The sequence below is a fragment of the Hoplias malabaricus genome, chromosome 6, assembly GCF_029633855.1.
Source record: "Hoplias malabaricus isolate fHopMal1 chromosome 6, fHopMal1.hap1, whole genome shotgun sequence".
Classification (NCBI taxonomy): domain Eukaryota; kingdom Metazoa; phylum Chordata; class Actinopteri; order Characiformes; family Erythrinidae; genus Hoplias; species Hoplias malabaricus.
Genome location: NC_089805.1, coordinates 6157318 through 6181934, shown reverse-complemented (window position 1 = coordinate 6181934; position 24617 = coordinate 6157318). Strand labels below are relative to the sequence as shown.

General features: G+C 40.9%; 2 protein-coding genes across 2 annotated transcripts; both read left to right on the top strand.

Annotated features, from left to right (window-relative positions):
* Positions 1 to 2133: 2133 nt before the first annotated feature.
* LOC136699417 (patched domain-containing protein 3-like) lies at positions 2134 to 9344 on the top strand. The gene is made up of 4 exons (XM_066674120.1): positions 2134 to 2832; positions 4749 to 4876; positions 6680 to 6825; positions 7723 to 9344. The coding sequence occupies exons 1-4, from the start codon at positions 2134 to 2136 to the stop codon at positions 9342 to 9344; spliced, it is 2595 nt and encodes an 864-aa protein (XP_066530217.1).
* Positions 9345 to 10277: 933 nt separating this feature from the next.
* Positions 10278 to 23119, top strand: sp100.1 (SP110 nuclear antigen, tandem duplicate 1). Its single transcript, XM_066675423.1, has 16 exons — positions 10278 to 10424; positions 10603 to 10775; positions 13085 to 13259; positions 13835 to 14044; positions 14357 to 14476; positions 15795 to 15928; positions 16804 to 16851; positions 16934 to 16982; positions 18562 to 18777; positions 19677 to 19816; positions 19969 to 20037; positions 20217 to 20344; positions 21745 to 21853; positions 21952 to 22026; positions 22501 to 22644; positions 22815 to 23119. The coding sequence occupies exons 2-16, from the start codon at positions 10611 to 10613 to the stop codon at positions 22893 to 22895; spliced, it is 1863 nt and encodes a 620-aa protein (XP_066531520.1). The 5' UTR covers positions 10278 to 10424; positions 10603 to 10610; the 3' UTR covers positions 22896 to 23119.
* The last annotated feature ends 1498 nt before the right edge of the window (positions 23120 to 24617 follow it).

Genomic DNA, 24617 nt, shown 5'->3' with positions numbered 1-24617 from the left:
AGGGCAGTCTCATAAAAGTGAAAAATATTCTGCTGTTCAAATATGAAATATGGAAAAGAATAAAATAATCAGGCCTCAGAAGCAACCCCTGAAGGTTTGCTTTTTATTACTAGAGAGTCTGCTACAATTTAAAACATATTTGCGCATCTAACAAGGTAAACTGTCAGTTTACCCTCTCAGTCTGCTCACAGACCAAGCCCATATGCTGCCTGTTTTCTTGTTCCTTTCTGCACTACACCCTTTTAAGGGCTGTATAAAGGTGCTTATTCACAGTATGAGTATGTCTAAATCTCTATCCTTTGCATTTGTTACAGTATTTTCACGTTAGCTGTATGGCAGCAGGTGCAGCAGGTAGTGTCGCAGTCACACAGCTCCAGTGACCTGGAGGTTGTGGGTTGGAATCCCGCTCCGGGTGACTGTCTGTGAGGAGTGTGGTGTGTTCTCCCTGTGTCTGCGTGGGTTTCCTCCGGGTGACTGTCTGTGAGGAGTGTGGTGTGTTCTCCCTGTGTCTGCGTGGGTTTCCTCCGGGTGACTGTCTGTGAGGAGTGTGGTGTGTTCTCCCTGTGTCTGCGTGGGTTTCCTCTGGGTGACTGTCTGTGAGGAGTTTGGTGTGTTCTCTCTGTGTCTGCGTGGGTTTCCTCCGGGTGACTGTCTGTGAGGAGTGTGGTGTTTTCTCACTGTGTCCGTGTGGGTTTTCTCCGGGTGACTGTCTGTGAGGAGTTGGTGTGTTCTCCCCATGTCTGCATGGGTATCCTCTGGGTGCTCTGGTTTGCTCCCACGGTCGAAAAACACACTTTGGTAGGTGAATTGGTGACTCAAAAGTGTGCGTAGTTGTGTGTGTGAGTGAATGTGTGTGTGTTGCCCTGTGAAGGACTGGCGCCCCCTCCAGGGTGCATTCCCGCCTTGCGCCCAATGATTCCAGGTAGGCTCTGGACCCACCACGACCCTGAACTGGATAAGCGCTTACAGATAATGAATGAATGAATGAATGTATGGCAAAACCATGTTCCTTTTTGTGGTAGAATTATAGAATCAATATCTTTTAATCATCTGTTTGAATTTCAGTTTGAAAATTTTAAATGTAATGTATAAAACTGTGTTAAATCGTTTGGCCTACAACATGTTGCATGTACCTTTGACCAAGAATGAACATTAAAAGTTAGTACTAGCTTCGTGTCATCATGAACGTTTCTATCACTTGCACTATAAGTTTACATACGTTTATATGATGTTTTCTACTTTTTTTATTTTGTTTTAAACTCTTTTACTTCATCTTACATGTATCTCTTCAGAAATGGATATCTTTTATGAGAAATCTCACTGGAAATCAAATCATAAAACCTCATCCCTGAGTACTGCACAGTGCTATGGGTGCAGTGTACGAAATACACACTAACAATCAGAGGGCCCCTCTAATCTACTATATATAGGTTAAACACGTAAGTCTTATTTCTGTACTCTGAAATTCAAATACAAATAATGATTCATACAGCATACTCTGAGCATAATATATAGATAAAGAGCATATACCTATAAGCTACTCAAACTTCAAACAAACCACAACACTCTCTAAGGATCACACACAGGAACCACGGTCCATGAGGCATGTGCTATACTTGTGTTAACAGTAAAAGATTTGTGACATCATTTTTGAGAAGGTCTAGTGCAGCACAGAGTGAGAAATATCCTTGCTGTTTTCTCCAGCAGAGCAGTCCAATATTAGGAGCAAGATAGATGACCAATTCACTACAACACCAACCTACGACACAAAAAATAAAAGCAGAACTTTTCCATTTAAAGGGCAAACTTAGGATAAATATATATTTTTTCTGAATTCAAATTTAGGCATTTATTTTCTTTAAGGGGGTCCTGGAACCACAGGGTACCTTGCTAAATCATGGACAAACAACTGGTTAATAGTTTAGTTACAGAGAAGCACTGCAAAGATATATTCATAAGGAGCATAGGCTTGCTTGGATGAACAGGATCATTATATTCTGCATTTGATCAAGTTAATATTTAACCACAAATGGAGGGCTGTACCTACCACACACTGAGCAGAGAAACAGATGTTGAACTACAGTAGGATGGATCTGCAGTAGATAATAGATTAGCTGTGGGGTAACTGACAAAATGAGAAGCTGTAATACAAACTGTATAGAAAAGCCCCTCTCTCTGGGCTTTCACAAGCTTGGCTACATTGTGGGAAGACATCCTTGGTGTTTTTTAGTCTTCCCACTTGTGATAGCGGGCAGTATGGGTGGAGGCTTTTATTTTCTCAGCGATCGAGAGGCCAACGACATCGAGGACCAGTTCACACCAAAAAATGGCCCTGCCAAAACAGAGAGGATGTTTGTAAAAGAACATTTCCCAACGACGGAGGACTTTTCTCAGCTTCGAATGTACACAGACGGCACTTATGCATCACTGATCATCACAAGTCCAGCTACTAATATACTAACAGTGGACAACTTCCAGGAAATCATTGATCTGGATAGGAAAGTTAAAAATATCACTGCAGGGAATCATCTGTTGACCTATCAGAGACTTTGTGCCAAAACTGGCAAAACATGTGCTACCAATGCCATTTTAGACGTTATAAACTACAATGCCAGTGAAATTCAAGGCATTGCAATTACTTTCCCTTTCTACCATGGGGTCTTCTTAGGAGTCGAGGTTGGTGGAGTGACGCTGAAGTCTGGAAGCCAGGTCATTGAAAGTGCTGAAGCGATCAGGCTTTTTTATTTCCTTCAAGACAACATCCAAGACAAAACAGATGAATGGCTGCATGCATTTCTCCACAGTTTCTCAGATCAACCACATTCTAAAACAGTAAGTGTTATTTGTTCATAACATTTAATCTGAGAACTACTCTCAAAGGGATTGTATAACAAATACATAATCCATGAATAATTCGCCAATGAAATCTAGCTACTGCAACTACCTTTAGTGTTTCTGAAACATGTTTAGTGACATTATTCCTAATGGTCATCAGGGCCATTAGTTCAATATTATAATCCATCCATTCATTATCTGTAAGCGCTTATCCAATTCAGGGTCACGGAGGGTCCAGAGCCTACCTGGAATCATTGGGCGCAAGGCGGGAATACACCCTGGAGGGGGCGCCAGTCCTTCACAGGGCAACACACACATTCACTCACTCACACCTACAGACACATTTGAGTCGCCAATTCACCTACCAACATGTGTTTTTGGACCTTGGGAGGAAACCAGAGCACCCAGAGGAAACCCGCGCAGACACAGGGAGAACACACCACACTCCTCACAGACAGTCACCCGGAGGAAACCCACGCAGACACAGGGAGAGCACACCACACTCCTCACCGACAGTCACCCGGAGTGTGAATCGTACCCACAACCTCCAGGCCCCTGGAGCTGTGTGATTGCGACACCTACCTGCTGCAGCACCGTGCCGCCCCAAATATTATAATATTAACTGTAATTCACAAAGTATCTCATGCCAATATCTTGCCATTATTCAAAGATTTCATCTGAATGATGTCATTCTACAAAAAAGTTTCATTCAACAGAAACTTTTCATTCAACAGAAACAGTTGTTGGAATTTCCCTTTACACAGACCATTTCCTGATACTATACAGCACACAGCAATGCTAATTTTTGTTCCAGGTAAAAGGTTGTTTGTTTAGTAGAGATGGTTTATTTAGTAAGTCTGATTGATTGATCTGTCCTGTAAAGTCAAAGCAGGAAGTAAATGATTGGCCCTTATCTGGACATTTTTTTTCGGTTTACGACGCGACATAGGAACGGATCAACGTCGTACGTCGAGGACCCCCTGTATAGGATTTAGATTTAATATAGGATTTTGGTTACTTCCATGCCAGTTGGTATCAGTATAATAGTGGTTTTACAAGCCCCAAAAGTTTGGACACTTTCTAAAAATGTACTAAATGTACAAAAAATTCCTCTGTCCCCGTTTTTTTTTTAAGTATGTTGCTGGCATCAGCTCCTACATTTATTTATCTTTAACTAAATTAATTAAGTACGTCCTTGGAAGCATTGTTATTTGTTAAATAACGGTTCAAGCAACTTAACAAATTACACATTTCAGTTTTTATTTACTACATTTCAGTAAGTGTCCTAATGGTTCCAGAGATGGGGTTTGTATAAGGAGAAGACATTTTATTTTTGAGAAAATGACTAATTTCTAAAGAGAATTCCCTCACTATTGTTTGAGATATTCAGTAAAGTGGTTCAGTGTGAAATGGTTCAGTGTAGAGAAACCAACAGACTCCCAATTTGAACTAAGGTGGATGGACCATCAGGACGTTCCAGAAGTGTGCAGGACAGGCAAATGCATGCTTATGAAACCCCTTACATGAACCACTGAGAATCCCATGGTCTTAAGTGATGATGTCGGAAAGTGTAGGGAAACCTACACTCTCCCTTTTTTAGAGTACTGGTGATAGGAACAGGAACCAGAGATCTAAAGTGTTAAATATGGCCCCTTATTTACTATTCAAAACCACCAGTGAGCAGATTTTTGTCCTCTGTATTTTTATATATTATGTTAATAAGCTGTAAATCTGGTAAATTTCATTTAAACTGTCTGTCTGCACCTCAACACTCTTCATAGATAAAAGATATTTTTCCACAGTGTCACAGCTATCAGACAGCATAGTCATAAACATTGTGTAAGATCCTTCGTTTGTTTGTTCAGTTTCCAGTTTGCTCTTTTAATTATTTTCTCTCCCTTTTCTTGTGACAGTTGTCCGTCTCATATTTTACTTCAATATCCAGACAAGAGGAATTTAAGAAGAGCCCAAAAACAGTGCTCCCATTTTTCTCTGTGACTTATTTTCTGTCCATTGCCATCTCAATTTTATCATGCCTGAGGTAAGCATGAATGAATCGTATATGATTCTGTCACTAATGACACATACTCATTCATTCATTCATTATCTGTAAGCCTTATCCAGTTCAGGGTCGCGGTGGGTCCAGAGCCTACGCGGAATCATTGGGCGCAAAGCGGGAATACACCCTGGAGGGGGCGCCAGTCTTTCACAGGGCAACACACACATTCACTCACACACTCACACCTACGGACACTTTTGAGTCGCCAATCCACCTACCAACGTATGTTTTTGGACTGTGTGAGGAAACCGGAGCACCCGGAGGAAACCCATGCAGACACAGAGAGAACACACCACACTCCTTACAGACAGTCACCCGGAGGAAACCCACGCAGACACAGGGAGAACACACCACACTCCTCACAGACAGTCACCCGCAGGAAACCCACGCAGACACAGGGAGAACACACCACACTCCTCACAGACAGTCACCCGCAGGAAACCCACGCAGACACTGGGAGAACACAACAAACTCCTTACAGACAGTCACCCGGAGGAAAACCACGCAGACACAGGGAGAACACACCACACTCCTCACAGACAGTCACCCGGAGGAAACCCACGCAGACACAGGGAGAACACACCACACTCCTCACAGACAGTCACCCGGAGGAAACCCACGCAGACACAGGGAGAACACACCGCACTCCTCACAGACAGTCACCCAGAGCGGGAACCGAACCCACAACCTCCAGGTCCCTGGAGCTGTGTGACTGCGACACCCACCTGCTGCACCACCGTGCCGCCCAATGACACAAATATCCTATGTCATTTTTATTTGTATAAACAGTATTTGCATATAGTCTGGTGCACCACTTTTTTGTATGAAACTATAACTACATATCGCAGGTAAATATCACTCAGCAGGAATAATTTCTTGGAATCCAGTCATGCACAGCACGATGCTCAGTATGGAAATTTAAAAAAAATGTTGAAATTAAAATTTGAATAAAATTATAATCCCTCCTAACAGGCAAAAAGTTATTTAATTCACTTAACCTCTTTAGTGGTTATAACGTCCCAGAAACCCAGGCCAACATTCCTCATTACTGCTGCTAAATAATAACCCTGTCTTGTTATAGGCTTACTATAAAGTTTTATGTTTTCTCTTCTCCCTACACTGTGTAATCATAAACTGATGAGCTGAATCAGGTGCATTGTATAAGAGAGAAGGAAGTTTAAATGTAAATGTTAGGAACAGAGGGGAATCTACACTCTTTCAATATCAAAATATGTAAATATCATCATAGAACAACTTAAGTGAATTATTAACTTTGCATTATAAATATTATTAAATTATTCAGCCAAATAATCTGAATTGTTTAGCATTTGGGAAGGCTTTAGACTAGATACTGGATCATTAGTGAGGTCTGAAAATGATGTTACGTGATAAGTTCTCAATCACAGACACCACTCCAGTTCATTCAAAAGGTACTGGACAGAGATATATCTATCCAGAAAACACAGTTCCACTAGAGGGGTTTATAGCCCATTAGTTTTGCCATTGGGCATTGGGACCCTAGGCTCACATACAGCTGCCCACTTAGTTTCATGACTTCCTATAGAGCTTATGTAACATATATATTTATACATATAAATACATCTTAAAGTAATAGAATTGACTAATTATGGAGTTTTTGTACACCATTAGACATACAGGGTATTTAAAGATATTTGGATAAAGTGATATTATTAAAAGATATGAACACTCCTAGAGATAACACTGGGAGTGTGAGGTTTACCGTGGTGTAATAATCTAATAAATCTTGTGTGTTTAATTTTCTAGATTGGACTGTGTGAGAAACAAGGTGTGGGTGGCTACCTTTGGTGTACTGTCGGCTGGTCTGGCCGTGCTGTGCAGCTTTGGTTTAATTCTGCTCTGTGGGATGCCTTTTGCGATGACAGTTGCCACATCTCCTTTCCTGATTCTGGGTAAATAAATAAATATATATATATATTATAAATGATATACAAATACAGAAAGAGCTAATTCAGGTGATACAAACAATGCCAATAATGACCACAATGAATAAATAAACACAGCAACATTAATTCTTATTTTTAATTAAAAACATTTATCAACATTAATTAATGATTCTTTTTCATATATGAAATGGTACAATTGGTGGTCTGGAGATATTAAGGACTCTGTACTAAACCTATGTTAAACATGGCCATGTTACATGAGGACCCAATCTTTGGAGCCTAAACTTAATATTCATTCATTCATTCATTATCTGTAAGCGCTTATCCAGTTCAGGGTCGCGGTGGGTCCAGAGCCTTCCTGGAATCATTGGGCGCAAGGCGGGAATACACCCTGGAGGGGGCGCCAGTCCTTCACAGGGCAACACAGACACATACACACATTCACTCACACACTCACACCTACGGACACTTTGAGTCGCCAATTCACCTACCAACGTGTGTTTTTGGACTGTGGGAGGAAACCAGAGCACCTGAAGGAAACACACCAAACTCCTCACAGACAGTCACCCGGAGGAAACCCACGCAGACACGGGGAAAACACACCACACTCCTCACAGACAGTCACCCGGAGGAAACTCACGCGGACACGGGAAGAACACACCACACTCCTCACAGACAGTCACCCGGAGCGGGAATCGAACCCACAACCTCTAGGACCCTGGAGCTGTGTGACTGCGACACTACCTGCTGTGCCTAAACTTAATATTAAAAATGTAATAATAAATTATCACTGTAATAAATGATGTTTGCTCATTTTTGTGGTAAATTAGAATATTTATTAATTAATTTCTATAGTTCTCTAGCACCATCTGTAGATATAAATTTTGTATTTCTTTTCATCAGGAATTGGTGTTGACGACATGTTCATTATGATCTCCTGCTGGCAGAAAACTAGAGTTCATGATGAAGTTGAAGAACGTCTAGCAAAAACATATGAAGAGGCAGCAGTTTCCATTACCATCACCACATTGACGGATGTTCTTGCGTTCTACATTGGCCTCATGTCAACTTTCCCATCAGTCCAGTCCTTCTGTGTATATACAGGCACTGCCATTCTCTTCTGTTTCATATATAACATCACTTTCTTTGGTGCATTTCTGGCACTCAATGGGAGGAGAGAGAGGAGCAACAGACACTGGCTGACCTGCATGACGGTGGAACATCCAAAACCCAACACAGAAAAAAACATCTGCACTGTAGGGGGAGCTTACGATCCCATCACAGAAGCTGAAGAAGAAATGCCAATTAACTCCTTCTTCAAAACGCATTACGGTCCATTTTTGACCAAGAGTTGGACCAAAGTATTTGTGCTACTGATGTATGCTGCTTATCTAGCTGCTAGCATCTACGGTTGTATACAAATGAAAGAAGGCATTGACCTAAAAAACTTAGCCCCTGATAACTCATATGTGGGCAAATATTATGATGAGGAAGACAAGTACTTCTCCGAATTTGGTCCAAATGCTATGGTGATTATTACTGATGACACATTTCAGTACTGGAGTCAAAGTGCTCGTCAAGAGCTCAACAGCTGTATTGAAAACTTTCAGAAGCTAGAAATGGTTGCTAAAAACATGACAATATTTTGGCTTGACTACTATTTGGAGAACGTCCATCTAAATCTTTCAAACAAGGCAACATTCATGAGATCTTTGAAGCCGTTCCTCGTGGCTTCAGGGTTCAGTGAGGATGTCAATGTTAATTATACGGTAGAAAAGATCTATGCCTCTCGACTGTTTGTTCAGACAGTACACATCAGAACAGCAGTAGATGAAAAGAAAATGTTGAATGCGTTCAGACTGACTGCTGAAGAGTGTTCAGTTCCTTTACTGGTGTACCACCCAGCATTCATTTACTTTGATCAGTACACTGTCATTATCAACAATACCATCCAAAATGTGTTAGTAGCTACTCTGGTCATGCTGTGTATTTCTCTTCTTCTAATCCCAAATCCCCTGTGCTCTTTGTGGGTGACCTTTGCCATTGTCTCTGTAATTGTCGGTGTGGCTGGCTTCATGGCCATGTGGGGTGTTAATCTAGACTCCATTTCAATGATCAACCTAGTGATCTGCATTGGTTTCTCTGTAGACTTCTCAGCTCACGTTTCTTATGCCTGTGTTTCAAGTGATGCTCCAACCCCCAATGGTAAGGTTATAGATGCACTCTGTAATCTTGGATATCCAATAATACAAGGAGCTGTCTCCACAGTTGCTGGCGTGATTGTACTTGCTGCTGCCCAAAGCTACATCTTTCGAACGTTCTTTAAGATCATGTTCTTAGTCATCTTGTTTGGGGCACTGCATGGTCTTGTTTTCATTCCAGTGTTTCTCTCATTTTTTGGAATTTGCAGTAAACATTCTGATATCAGGAATGACAATGAACAAAGTGACGGACCATCAGGAAGTTCCAGAAGTGTTCAGGACAGACAAATGCAGGCTTATGAAAACTCTTACACGAATCACTGAGAACCCCGGGGTCTTGATGTTGGAAAAATTTTCAAGTGTCTTTCCACAGTGCACTGCCATTCTGCCTAGTTACCTCACTCAAACTGTTCAATTAGCCTAACCATTAGACTGTTTTCACTACTCCCTCCTGATGGCCTTGAATATGAAGTCTTTACCACAGAGATACATATTCATGTGACGTTGTAGTTGTATATTGGCCAAGCTAACATTTGTATATACAGTTATATGCTTAGTGTGTAAACTTTCTTTGTTAGTCAAATTACTTTTGGCAGTCAGTTTAAGTTAAGCTTCTAATATTTTATAACATGGGATGGTAAATGTCTTTGAAGCATTGTTTTGTTCATGGCTTCTTTTTGCCATAAATATAATAATGGAGAAATAAACACAATACTTCCTTTTATTTGAGCTTAATCATCTCTGAATACGTTAATTATATTAATCGCGTGTTTCGAACTATTCATACAATATACCTTCATATAAAAACTGCATAGGTTGAGGTTAATAACTACTACTGTATTTGTTGTAGATGCTAACTTCATTCGTTGCCTTGTACAGCGCTTGAACTGAGCACTGAAAAAGTGGGGGGGAAATAAATAAATAAATAATATAAAATATTTATATATATGTGTGTGTAAAGAACTAGTCACAAACTGCTCGAACACCGTCTTATCGAACAGTTATATTGAATTCAGCTGGATTCAGCTAATTTAGTGTTGATATTTATTTTAACTAGTACAACACCGCCATCTAGTGGTGATATTTATTTTAAATGGTACTGCACCGCCCCCTTGTGGACGCTGATGGTAAAACGTATTAAAACACGTTCCACAGAGCCCTCTAGTGGCGAAAGTTCGCTATTGGAAAAACAAATTTAAGTTTCGTTTCGTCGTTTCTTCGTCACTGTAATTTCCGCTGTGTTTGTGGTACGGAAGAACTGTCTCTAAGATACAGGCGGGAGATTTGTACGAATTTTAGGTTCAGTCACTTTCGCGCCTCAGACAACTCTGAGAAACTAAACAGAGCATAACGGAACACCTCGACGACTCTGACTGTAAACAAGGAACCAGAACAAGGCATAAAGTGGGTTTAAGTGTGCTACTACAGTGGTTTAAATGAACAGCTGTGGCCTATGAAGGGATTCTCTGAAATGTGCTCATTAGAGTAGTTATGTTGTCTTTTTAGGGTGTTCTGCACATTCCATTTTCATTGTACAGACTGGATGTATGACGTCAGTTTTGCTGCGTTGTTGGATATTCAGGTAAATGAATGGGAGAGAGACTCCAAATGGATCCGTTAGACTTTCTAACGAACGAAGAGCTGCTCCGTTTCTTTCACTGTAAGAAGACGGAGATGTCCTGCATGGTGGAGCCGCCGAATATTTTCCTGCACCAGCTCCGAGACAACAACATGGTCCCAGAGGAGCTCTATAAGGCAAGGAAAAAAAACAGGGAAATGTTATTACATATAAATGTTATATTGAAATCCAGTTGTGCACCTTGAAGGTACATTAGACAACACTAAAAAAATATGTAAATAAATAAATATAAAATAAGTTGGAATGCTAAATGCGAATTAATACAAAATGCAAGGATGTACAGATCATTTAAACCTTTTATTTTATGGAAAATATTAGAAACATTAAACTTAGAAATTGTTTACTGAATTATATTTGCCCGTAAATTCCAGAAACATTGTTTGGCTGCGAGAAAAGATTTGCCATTTTTTCATGGGTGCAACCCCCATACTCAGCTCCACTGCTCATCCCAGAAATCCATGTTCCTTACAAATGCCACACCATTGAAAAGGGAAATAAACAGGCTTTCCAGCGGTGTATGATTTATTGCCAAGAAGCATTGTTACAACAATGAAATAATCCACGAAACACAAATATCCTGACTTTTTGTGCTGTGTTTGTTTGTGTAGACCCCTCACATACTTCTCTACAGTAACACTGAAGCTTCCTTTGGGATCAATAAAGACGTGTATTATCTATTCTGGTCTTATCTAACTTTTGCTATTAGTGTCTTATCTTATGTTATCTTACATTATCTTGTCTCAAATACGAAATCAATGCAAATTTAAAAACATTAAATAAAGCTGAATATTAATAAAGGTACTGAAAAGTATTACTGAAGATCTGTGGTACGTTTCAGTGGCAGCAACAGGTACTAACTCAGTGGGGTGTACCCTGTAAACGTCAGACGCCATAAAAAAAAGAGGTGTCAGCAAGTTTCAGCTGACAAAAGGAAGTAGAGAGTGAGAAAAAAAATTTGCACTTCAAAGCTGATTGTGTTCTCAGAACTGTGAACTAGCTGCTTGCTCCTTAGTCCAGTTTTCAACAATTACTGAAATAAGCAGAATATTATTTTAGAATTGATCTAAGGTTGAAGTCTGCAGTTTTCTGAAATAAATGGCCACTGTATTTAAGTTTGAGGGTGGACACAAACACTTAAAGATTTTTATTTAAGAATTTGGTACCAGATTTCCAGCCATATTGGGAAAAAAAAACGTCCACTTGTTTTGTCCTTGTCAGTCATGTGTGCGTTTTGCCTGTGACATCACAAACCCAGCAGTCTGATGTTATTGTCACACTGAGCACAGGGTAGGACATTCGTTAATTTTATATTAAAGCTGCAGTGACAGCACAGAAGCTGGAGAAGCGATTTCACACAGAGACAAATTCTGCAAATACACCAGGGACTGATATTAGTTGTGAGGAGTGTGGTGTGTTCTCTCTGTGTCTGCGTGTGTTTCCTCTGGGTGACTGTCTGTGAGGAGTGTGGTGTGTTCTCTCTGTGTCTGTGTGGGTTTCCTCCGGGTGACTGTCTGTGAGGAGTGTGGTGTGTTCTCCCTGTGTCTGCGTGGGTTTCCTCTGGGTGACTGTCTGTGAGGAGTGTGGTGTGTTCTCTCTGTGTCTGTGTGGGTTTCCTCCGGGTGACTGTCTGTGAGGAGTGTGGTGTGTTCTCCCTGTGTCTGCGTGGGATTCCTCCGGGTGACTGTCTGTGAGGAGTGTGGTGTGTTCTCCCTGTGTCTGCGTGGGTTTCCTCCGGGTGACTGTCTGTGAGGAGTGTGGTGTGTTCTCCCTGTGTCTGCGTGGGTTTCCTCCGGGTGACTGTCTGTAAGGAGTGTGGTGTGTTCTCCCTGTGTCTGCGTGGGTTTCCTCCGGGTGACTGTCTGTGAGGAGTGTGGTGTGTTCTCCCTGTGTCTGCGTGGGTTTCCTCCGGGTGACTGTCTGTGAGGAGTGTGGTGTGTTCTCCCTGTGTCTGCGTGGGTTTCCTCTGGGTGACTGTCTGTGAGGAGTTTGGTGTGTTCTCCCTGTGTCTGCGTGGGTTTCCTCTGGGTGACTGTCTGTGAGGAGTGTGGTGTGTTCTCTATGTGTCCGCATGGATTTCCTCCGGGTGGGTGACTGTGAGTGTGTGTTGCCCTGTGAAGGACTGCCACCCCTTCCAGGGTGTATTCCTGCCTTGCGCCCAGTGATTCCAGGTAGGCTTTTGACCCACCGCGACCCTGAACTGGATAAGCAGTTACAGATAATGAATGAATGAATAAAATATTCCTCAGCAGTTATAAAGGAACTTACTCCAGCATTTCACACAATACAATCGTACCATTCCAGCAGCGAAAGGAAGTGAACCACAGAATACCTCAAAAATGGCAGCACCAGTGTTTTACATCATGTCTAAATGATCAGTTGCCAGTTTTCCTGAAAGTAACATGTCTATGTGGTGTTTTCTCTGCAGAAGGTGTTGAGAATGAAGAGTAAGGAGAAGAAAAAAGATGGTGTGTATCAGATTTTGGAATGGATTGAGAAGGAGAGGAGAAACTCCATAAAAATTTTTTGGAGGTGTATGTTCCAAGACCACATCCTGAAGCAGTACCCAGCAATCAGCCCGCTCCGAAACAGCCTCATGGATGGTCAGTTTTTACATTACATCAGGGTAAAGCTAGATCATATGACCACAATATGATGATGAATTACATCACAATATGTTTTATGTTCATAATTACATAACTAGTAAATTCAGCTACTTTAGGGCTAAGTGCGAGCAGAATATAAAGCTCACTAATATTGGGTTTTCTTTGGGAATGATTGAGTTTCATCCAATACCTTTGGGATTCGTAGTGTTTCCGAGCCTTTTTTTTTTTATTTCTGCCGAATTTAACCATCACCAATTCTTGTTTTTTTACTAGAACTTCAACAGTCAGAAAGTGCTAATAAGCTGGGAATGCAACCTGTTCTTTTCAAACTGCTGATAGCACATTACCACTAGCCTCAAGATGCTTGAAGTGCATACTTGCTTTATTAGACTCCTGGCTTTAGATGACTGAAGCACCACAAGCATCAAACTCACAGTCTTATCTAATGTGCTTCATACAGAGATGTACCTTGTAGCTCCAATTGGCTCCTCATTTTTTAAGTAGATTATTTTCCTATTGCCCGGATAAGCGGTGGATAATGGATGGATGGATGGATTTTCCTATTGTTCCAGGCTCCTTCAAGTTCTATGAGAATATCCCTATCTCTGATGATCGACCTGAAAGAGAGAATGAACCAGTTCAGAGCAAAGAAACCCTACCAAAGAAGAAAAAAGGAAAGAAGAGAACAAAAAATACTGCTGAGGCAGAGGATGATGCGGAGCCCGGTCCTTCCTCTCTCTCCACCCCCAGCCATAAAACAACACCCAAGAAACCCAAGTTTTGTGAGTGTTGTCAAATATATTTAAATATTTTATGTTAGCTAAATCTTTCATTTTTATTTCTCAAAAAGTCTGAGAAACTATAATCTATGTTTTCTCCAAGTACAGAAGTGTGAAGCTTTCATTCATTTCTGGCAACATTCGCCTTATAGCTCCAGTGCAAAACTAAAGGAACAAATTTCAGGCTCCAAACATCACTAATTTGACTTTGTGTTTTTTTTTTTTTGCATTTTACTTAGCATTTTTATATATGTTTTCCCACTTTCTGTGTTTCTTTCATTTTTTTCTGTCTTTGTGAATCTTTTACTCTCTCAGCTTCTCCAAAAAAGAGAGGAGAAATTCCGGACATATGGGATTGGCCCCTGTATAAAACTACACTGCCTGTCACCTGTGGACAAAAAAAAGGCACACTCCATCGAGACAAGCTGGCCAGAGGTACACTTCCAGTTACCAATAATTCATGGTTATGCTTCAGTAAATTTAGCACTCAATGGAAGATGTAAAAAGGTAGTTTCACTTCTCTTTTTCTCTATATTAGGGCTGTATTCTCTATATTAGCCCTTATTCAGTTATATTGCGATATTAGCTATTGCATACTTAAAGGCTAAGCACCAGCTCTATGAAAGTGTCAAACAAATAAATACAGTGGAATTTGAGTTCCTAACTTGTGTTTATTTATAGTAAGAAAACATGTTATTTCTTACTAATTCAAAGAAACCCCCCCCCCCCCCCAACGGGGTTCGGAAACTCTAATAGGCGTCTTGCCTGTGACGTAGATGGTGGACAACAACTCTAGAAATTGCACTTAATTTAATGCAAAGTGACGAAAAGGTGTGTTGTTTTTGGCTGCAATCATTCAATGTACAGTGGGACATCTGTGAACAAATGGCCCAAAGATCCCAAAATATCCAGAAAATGGACTAAATTTGTCAACTTTAAACGGGCACTTTGGAAAGGACCATCCGCTCACTCCGTTATCTGTAGCTCATTTCACTGGCGCTTTTCCAACAATATGGGCATGTAAGGACACCAACGAAAGGTGTTCAAGAGCCTCTGTAACATGGAGGTAAACAGGGTAAGGACACTCACTTCGCCTGTTTTAGTTGGTGTTAGTTAACGTTAGCTTGACTCGCTAAACTCGGTGGCTCAGATTATACTCGGCTACGTAGCTGCATTACGGAGGTTTATAGTGTCGGATGAATTCGAGTTCGACTTCGATCACATTTACAAGAATAACGGTACCTCTACATTTGAGTTTAGCTTATTGCTAGGCTATTGTCATGAATAATGTTGGTTATTTAGCTAGATACTGTCATAACAGTCAGTCATAACGGTGTTTTACCGCGGCGTTGTTCAGCTGTTGTCCACCAGTGACGTCACGGCTGCGTTCAAGAATTTCCGTAGCGAGCTCTGGTTTTTCCGTCAATTTAATAAAACTGTCAGTTTTAAAGCAAATTAAGCTGCTATTTTCATTTTAATTCATACTTATATATGTCAGTAACTAAAATAATGTGAAATGGAGGTCCATTAAGTGGTGCTTAGCCTTTAAAAGTCAAGACTGTAATTTGCAATGTAATTGTAATACTTCATGTTTAAATGGAATTTGTTGATTGATTTTGAAGGCCAGATCCAAGAATGCAGTATATTGTATTTTATAAACATATAGATAGAAATCCCTCCAGGAAAATACATGAAATGTACATGTTTGTATACAGATGTGTATGTACATGTTGTTGGTCTATGCACTGTGTAGGGGGTGCGTGTATTTTTTCCGAGGGACGTTGGTTCACCCCAGCAGGCTTTGAGAGGTGTGCAGGAAAGAGCAGAAACAAGAACTGGAAAAGTTCTATCCGCTGCCAAAACATTACACTGCAGAAAATAATAGAGGTAAACATTGTACTGAAGAGTCTACAAGTAAATGTAGTGCATAAAACCACTGAGGTTACTTTTTCTACCAACAAGTTTACAATCAGATGTCAGAAGCAGACACTCCTCTGTTGTGATAATTATGTGATGAAATACATCATGATTCATTGAAGTATATTGTGGGTATCAGAATTTCTAAAACACAGTGACTATGATACACTCTAAACAGTAAGGAGGGTATGGCAACTCTAATATGAAAAGTAACAGGAGCTGATTAGATATGTTTATCTCATTTTAATCATTGATTAACCAGACTGTACACCCTCTGAAAAGGTGCAGTACAATGTTCTTTTTTTGTAAAACAAAATAACATAATAAAAGTCCTGAGGATGAAATGGGGAGTATGAAATCAACAAAATGTAAAAATCTGCGGTTATTACTGAATATGGTATGAATGTGTCCCCTAATTAATGGCACTGATTTTAGATGGATCACAACTTCTAGATCTGGATCAAAAAAGCCACTTATCATAAAGTTACAGAAGGGTGCACCATTACTCTACAGCCAAATGGAAGCTTTATATCTCTGTAACTCATGCTTGGCTGATGGAGTGTGGTGATTTTAGGGCTTATGTGCAGAGCTGCTTCAGAGTGTCCCATTTCATTTTATTTGTATATATGTTTTTGTACATACTGCATGTTGAAATACACTCACTGGCCAGTGCCTCTAAGTACTGTGATGGTATATTTTTTTTACCATGTTATCCACTTTGCACTCAGTGTACTTGAAGTACTGATACAGAACATCAGTGTATTACACAGATGTGTATTAAACTCTTATTAACTATGACTTGTATAAAATGGGTAAACTCCCCTCAATTTTTCTTCATTTTTTAGGAAGGTCATCTGCAGTCTCCACGCGAAAAGAGACGCAGTGTTAAGCAGGTGCTGTTCCCTTTGTGATGATTTAACACTCAAATGATGTTGATTTGTGCAGATGAATAATGAAATGTTTTTGTCATTGCAGACGCAGAAAGGGCTGTTCCATGTCTCTTCCTCTGAAAGCTCCAGTCCTCGTCAGTAAACAGACACATGTCAAATATATATTGCCCTCTTTAATCCCTTCAAGTATAATTAGTTATTAATTGTAAACCCCTTTTGTGACTAACCAATTTAAAAAAATTTAATCAATACTGTGAGATTAAGGCGTTAAAGGGTTAAAGTTTTTTTTTACCTTCTGCTATTCCTCACGCACCAGGGGGGAAAGAGCGTTTTTTAACTCAAGCGAAAATATTCATTCATTCATTATCTGTATCCCTTATCCAGTTCAGGGTCGCGGTGGGTCCAGAGCCTACCTGGAATCATTGGGCGCAAGGCCGGAATACACCCAGTCCTTCACAGGGCAACACAGACACACACACACATTCACTCACGTCGCCAATCCACCTACCAACGTGTGTTTTTGGACTGTGGGAGGAAACTGGAGCACCCGGAGGAAACCCACGCGGACACGGGGGAACACACCAACTCCTCACAGACAGTCACCCGGAGCGGGAATCGAACCCACAACCTCCAGGCCCCTGGAGCTGTGTGACTGCAACACTACCTGCTGCGCATTTTTTTTACATTTTTTATTTGTGAACAGGATGAAATGGTTACAGAAAATGAAGGAATGAAGAACAAACCCAATCTGAAAATATTCCCGAATTGGCCATATTTTAAATAGTTTTATAGCAGGTAGTGTCGCAGTCACACATCTCCAGGGACCTGGAGGTGGTGGGTTTGATTCCCGCTCCGGGTGACTGTCTGTGAGGAGTGTGGTGTGTTCTCCCTGTGTCCGCGTGGGTTTCCTCCGGGTGCTCCGGTTTCCTCCCACAGTCCAAAAACACACGTTGGTAGGTGGATTGGCGACTCAAAAGTGTCCATAGGTGTGAGTGAATGTGTGTGTTGCTCTGTGAAGGACTGGCGCCTCCTCCAGGGTGTATTCCCGCCTTGCGCCCAATGATTCCAGGTAGGCTCTGGACCCCCCCATACTCAAATAGGGGCCTCCGGGCCTTTTTAGGCCCATTGGGCATCTATTTCTTGCCCGCGAGCTGTTTTGAAAAAAATATATTTTTTTTTATTATGATTTATTTTTTCAATCGCGCTGTCCGCTCTTATTTTGAAATCGCGCACCTAGATCTCAAGATGAGGCTGGGGATTGCCTCCATGGCAACAATAAACAGATAGCAGTAAAGCCTTCGGAAACGAGACAGTCACTCTCTCACTCAGCAGCAGCAACACGTTTACCGACCGGAGCAATAATGACATGCCCGAAATTTGCCCCAAAAAGAAAACTGGACAGCGAAAACTGCTAGTTCCAGCCAGAATGGACAGAAAGATTTGCATTCTTTCTACCACCGTCAAGTACTCACCCTATGTGCTTAATATGTTATATATAAATGTTATACGTTATATTGTTATGATACGTTATCATACACGGTCCCAATAAATGGCCCCTTGAGTCATTGAAAAAAAAAATTGTGGCCCCTCATCATTTCTATTTGAGTACCCCTGCTCTAGACCCACCGCGACCCTGAACTGGATAAGGCTTACAGATAATGAATGAATGAATGAATGATTGAGCGCAAGGCACCAATGTCTAATGTGTGTTAGTTTCAGAGTCCAGTGCAGAAATGGATGGGTCACGGGATAAAGACCTGGATGAGCAGAGCATAATGGAAGTGGAGGAGAGCAGTGAAGAGGAAGAAAATGAAGATGAAACAGAAGAAGATACAGTGCCACTGGATCCATCTGTGTTTATGTCTTCTACTTTACCAGTCAAGTGTGGTTGTATTAATGGAGTTTTATATAGAGGCAGATTCGCCACAGGTAAGTGTTTACTCTGCTTCTTCAGTATTTTTAATCTCTTTCATTTTTGACAGTTATATTTAGACATGAATTCTTTGTCAGTTTGTTTAAGATCATTCTGCAGGGTTAATGCTAACTGTATTATGAAACAAACTAATAAAAAGAAGAATATTAGAGCTGTACAACATTTTGGTCCTATGCCAATAGATGCTGGATGTATATGTCTCACTGTACTTGTAGTGTAGTTCTATGTACTCAGCGCTTAAGTATTTTTTTAACTGCAACATTCCTATTCAGTCAAGATACATTTATAAGAGTAATTTTAATCTACATTATCCACTATTGATTAACATCCAACCATCCATTATCTGTAACCGCTTATCCAATTTAGGGTCGCGGGGGGTCCAGAGCCTACCTGGAATCATCGGGTGCAAGGCGGGAATACACCCTGGAGGGGACGCCAGTCCTTCACAGGGCAACACAGACACACACACATTCACTCACACACTCACACCTACGGACACTTTTGAGTCGCCAATCCACCTACCAACGTGTGTTTTTGGACTGTGGGAGGAAACCGGAGCACCCAGAGGAAACCCACGCAGACACAGGGAGAACACATCGCACTCCTCACAGACAGTCACCCGGAGCGGGAACCGAACCCACAACCTCCAGGCCCCTGGAGCTGTGTGACTGCGACACCTACCTGCTGCGCCACCGTGCCGCCCATTGATTAACATTCTACAATTAATTAAAAGTGAACTACAAACGTAAACATTGTGCAAAGCATTTGCACATCAGCTTTTCTTTACATTCTGAAAATCTCAGCAGCAGAGTTGCCATTTTAGAGCTACATGGTTTGTATATTCACAAATGGGACACAATCTAGACACCTGAAGATCTGTGTTGGTTTCCTGCAGGGCTACGAGGTAAATGTATCCGCACAGAAGAGTGCTGGTACACTCCAGAGGAGTTTGTGAATAAGGCATTGAATATGACGGATAGCCACTGGAAAAAAGATATAATGTGTCATGACAAAACATTCCACTACCTGCTGAAGGTAAGAGAGAGATGGTAGAAAGCTAATATGCATCTATTCTTACTTATTAAAGACATTTATGAGACCTACCAGCATTAAAGTGCTAATAGGTTGTCGGTAAGGGTCCTGGTCCTGTATTTCAATTTGCCTTGTTTCTGTTCTGTGTCCTGTAGAAGAAGGTACTGACGCATCATTCTCTACTGTGTAAATGTAGACTGTGCAGTAATAAGGACCAAGATAAAGTGAGTGAACCCAACATTACATGTTAATATTTACCTAAAGAAACAAACATCCTCAGCAGAACATTGCTGCTAGGTTTCCAAATAATACATTTAATTTTTAAGGCCATTTAATATATGTATAATAGGATACACTTTATTCAGATTTGATTTTGATCATCTTTGTATTTCCCTGTAACCAGCGGGACCAGGACAATGATGACCTGTGCTTCATTTGTAACACTGAGGGTGATCTGGTGTGTTGTGATGAATGTCCAAGAGCTTTCCATCATCAGTGCCATTTACCACCTATAAAGGCTGAAATACTGGGGTGAGATTTTAAAACACTGCTCAGGAGAGGCTTTAGCAATACTGAATAAGTACAGTATGTAGCCTGTTCTGTAAGTAATCTCAGTACTAGTTTAGATGTGTTTCCATTGTGAAAATATACTACTATATTAAGTAAATATATTTTTAAATATTCTCTATCAAATTAGGAAATGATAAGATATCATATGGGGCGGCACGGTGGCGCAGCAGGTAGTGTCGCAGTCCCACAGCTCCAGGGACCTGGAGGTTGTGGGTTTGATTCCCGCTCCAGGTGACTGTGAGGAGTGTGGTGTGTTCTCTCTGTGTCTGCGTGGGTTTCCTCCGGGTGACTGTCTGTGAGGAGTGTGGTGTGTTCTCCCTGTGTCTGCATGGGTTTCCTCCGGGTGCTCCGGTTTCCTCCCACAGTCCAAAAACACACATTGGTAGGTGGATTGGCGACTCAAAAGTGTCCGTAGGTGTGAGTGAATGTGTTTGTGTTTGTCTGTGTTGCCCTGTGAAGGACTGGCGCCCCCTCCAGGGTGTATTCCCGCCTTGCGCCCAATGATTCCAGGAAGGCTCTGGACCCACCGCGACCCTGAACTGGATAAGCGGTTACAGATAATGAATGAACGAATGAATGAAATTCTGAATCAACAGGTTTATGTCTACGGTTGGACTTACAAAATCACAACAGAAAATAATGCACATACGTTCTTTCTTTTGTTGGGACAAGATTTTCCAAAGAATGGTCAAATTTTGAAAAATATGTGGAATTACACTTAAATGGTTAGTTATAATCTTTTATTAGACTCTTCTAATAACTAAATTAATTTTGCCATGTATTTCCTGTAGTTACTGGATAATGAATTTTAGGGTGTCATAAGCCTTGGATTAGATTAATTCATTCATTCATTCATTATCTGTAAGCGCTTATCCAGTTCAGGGTCGTGGTGGGTCCAGAGCCTACCTGGAATCATTGGGCGCAAGGTGGGAAAACACCCTGGAGGGGGCGCCAGTCCTTCACAGGGCAACACACACACTCACACATTCACTCACACCCACGGACACTTTTGAGTCGCCAATCCACCTACCAACGTGTGTTTTTGGACTGTGGGAGGAAACCGGAGCACTCGGAGGAAACCAACGCAAACACAGGGAGAACACTCCAAACTCCTCACAGACAGTCACCCGGAGGAAACCCACACAGACACAGAGAGAACACACCACACTCCTCACAGACAGTCACCCGGAGGAAACCCACGCGGACACAGGGAGAACACACCACACTCCTCACAGACAGTCATACGGAGCGGGAATCGAACCCACATCCTCCAGGTCCCTGGAGCGGTGTGACTGCAACTTGGATTAGATTAATTACACTAATTATGTCTTTTTAATCTGTGTGTGTGTGTGTGTGTGTAGAGAAACGTGGGTGTGCGGATTCTGTTTGCTGAAGAAATACCAGAGCTGGAGGCACACTGACCTCATGAGAGAAGAAGTTCTGACCAGCCCCATTTCTCAGTTTACTCTGGTACTACTTCAAAAAAAAAAAAACACACATATTAATGTACATGTTAAACACATTTATGCACTGTGTTGTTGATGCGGATTTGTGTGTTTCTTTGTCAGCATTGCGAGTATTTGCTGATGTGTTTGTATAAAGAGGACGAAGAGCATGTGTTTAAAGAAGACCCCAGAAAAACTGTAAGAATATCAACATTATGTATTTTTTTAATATCTCTAATATTCTATACTGTACCTATGCTATATATACACAGATTAATAACAAGGTTAAAACCACTGACTGGTGAAGTAAATAACATTGCTTATCTAAATACAATGGCACATGTCAGGCAGTGGCAGCAATAAGGGCCAAACTGTGTTTTCCAATGTTGAGAGTTAAGCTGTGCTTAGTGCTAACAAAAGGAGCGACAACAAGTGAACAGAAGACAGAATCATGGGCACCCAAAGCGATATATTCAAGGATTGAGGGCTAGCCTGTCTGCTCTGATCTCACCAAAGAGTTACAGATTACAGAAAATGTACAAGCAGATGAAGAAGCAATTTTAAAAAATGGCTTTGAGAATGGACTTGGTGGAAATTTGTTTGAAGTTTGGCTAAAATGTTTTGTCTTTTGTGGAACTTTTGCCAGACTGTTTCTATCTCTCCTTTTTCCAGGTGTCTGGCTACAACCGTGTTATTTCAAAACCCATGTGGCTGGACATTGTGAAGGAGAACCTTCTGAAACAAAAGTACAGGACACTGGACGAATTTGTGTCTGACGTCAGGCTCATATTTCAAAACTGCCTTAGCTTTAATAGGGTGAGCATATTTAACTACTTTTACATGTATCTATTTTTAAAAGCAGTTACAAAATGTATTGTTACCATTCAATGCATACTGTGTTAATTATAATAATAAGAATCAAATTCATTTGACGTTTTTGTTTTGTTTTTCTGTTTGTCTTTTTCTCTCTCTGTCTTTCTCCATAGGATAATCAAGTGTTTTACAGTCTGGGATCCAGACTGAGTGAGATGTTTGAGAGTGAGTTCCAAACCATCTTTAACATCTAGTAACATCTCCATTAAATCAGAATCTTCATTTGTTTGGACACATTTTAATTATAAAACACAAAAGACTGTCACGCCCTTGTCCTGTCGTATCTGTTTTCCCTGCCATGTGCTCTTTCAGCACATGGCTCTGTTTGTTATTGTCCATGTCTCCGCCCATGTCCCACCTTTGTTCCGCCTCCTTGTTATCTGTCTCAAGTGTGTTTTGTCTTTGTCATGTATTTAAGTTCCCTTGTCTCACTTCTTGTTTGTCGGTCATTCGTTTCATTCCTCTAGTCATGTTTCTCTTCCAATGTTGCTGTGTCATGTTACCCAGTCTGGTCTGTCTGTCTCAGTCGTTTCCTGTGTTATGTTATTAAGTCTGTCTGTCTGTCTTGTTTGCTCTAGCCCTCTGTGTTCAGTTTCTGATTTAGCACTGTGTTTATGTTTAGCGTTAGCTATCTGTGTTTATTTAGCTTTCTAGGGCTTAGTAAAGTATCTCTGTCTAGGTCTTTAGTCTGTCTGTCTTTCCTGTTTGCTATAGTTCTCCATTTTAGGTTTAGTCTGTCCAGCTCTTTGTATTTTAGTTTAGTCTGCTTAGCTCCCTTTGTCTGTCTTTGTTAGCCCCCTGTGTGTTGCCTTTCTGTTAGTCTCTTTGTTTTGTTATAGTCTTTTGTTAATAAAGTATGTGTTTTAGCGTGTGCGTCTGCCTCTGTCAGTCCACCCTCCGTGATTCCTGACAAAGACAAAACATCAGTGTGATTACATGCCCACGTTTTAAGTCATGTTTTCTTATGTACATTGGGTACACTTACTGAGCTACTGAGCTATTAATGAATCAAGGTCTCTACAGGTACATTTGTATGATCAGAAAATCATTGTGATGCTTCACTGAATACCAAAAAAATACCAAATCCTTTAACCCTTTAATGCCTATCATCGAATAACAGAATACATTGCATGAACATGTTTAAGTATGTTATTAGTGAACTGATATAAATCACTCTTACTCTTTAACCATTTAATAACTACTGTGTTTAGGAGTTATATTACATGCTGCTGTATTAATAAAAATTAATATGGCCTGTTTGTCCAAACTTTACATAAGACCAAAAACACACTGACAATACCTTGTTTACATAATTCTTTATTTAAAACCTGTTTAGTCAAATGTTTTGTGATAAGTAAATACACACTGTATGTTTTTGCTATGTTTTCACACATTCGAACAATAGCGTTGTTTTTAGTACCAAATCATTTATAGTTATTTTATTATTTTTGTGAATTATGCTTCACAGTGAAACCACATACAGGGGTTGGACAATGAAACACCTGGTTTTAGACCACAATAATTTATTAGTGTGGTGTAGGGCCTCCTTTTGTGGCCAATACAGCGTCAGTTTGTCTTGGGAATGACATACACAAGTCCTGCACAGTGGTCAGAGGGATTTGAAGCCATTCTTCTTGCAGGATAGTGGCCAGGTCTCTACGTGATGCTGGTGGAGGAAAACGTTTCCTGACTCGCTCCTCCAAAACACCCCAAAGTGTCTCAATAATATTTAGATCTGGTGACTGTGCAGGCCATGGGAGATGTTCAACTTCACTTTCATGTTCATCAAACCAATCTTTCACCAGTCTTGCTGTGTGTATTGGCGCATTGTCGTTCTGATACACGGCACCGCCTTCAGGACACAATGTTTGAACCATTGGATGCACATGGTCTTACTGGTGCAATGTGCAGTTAAT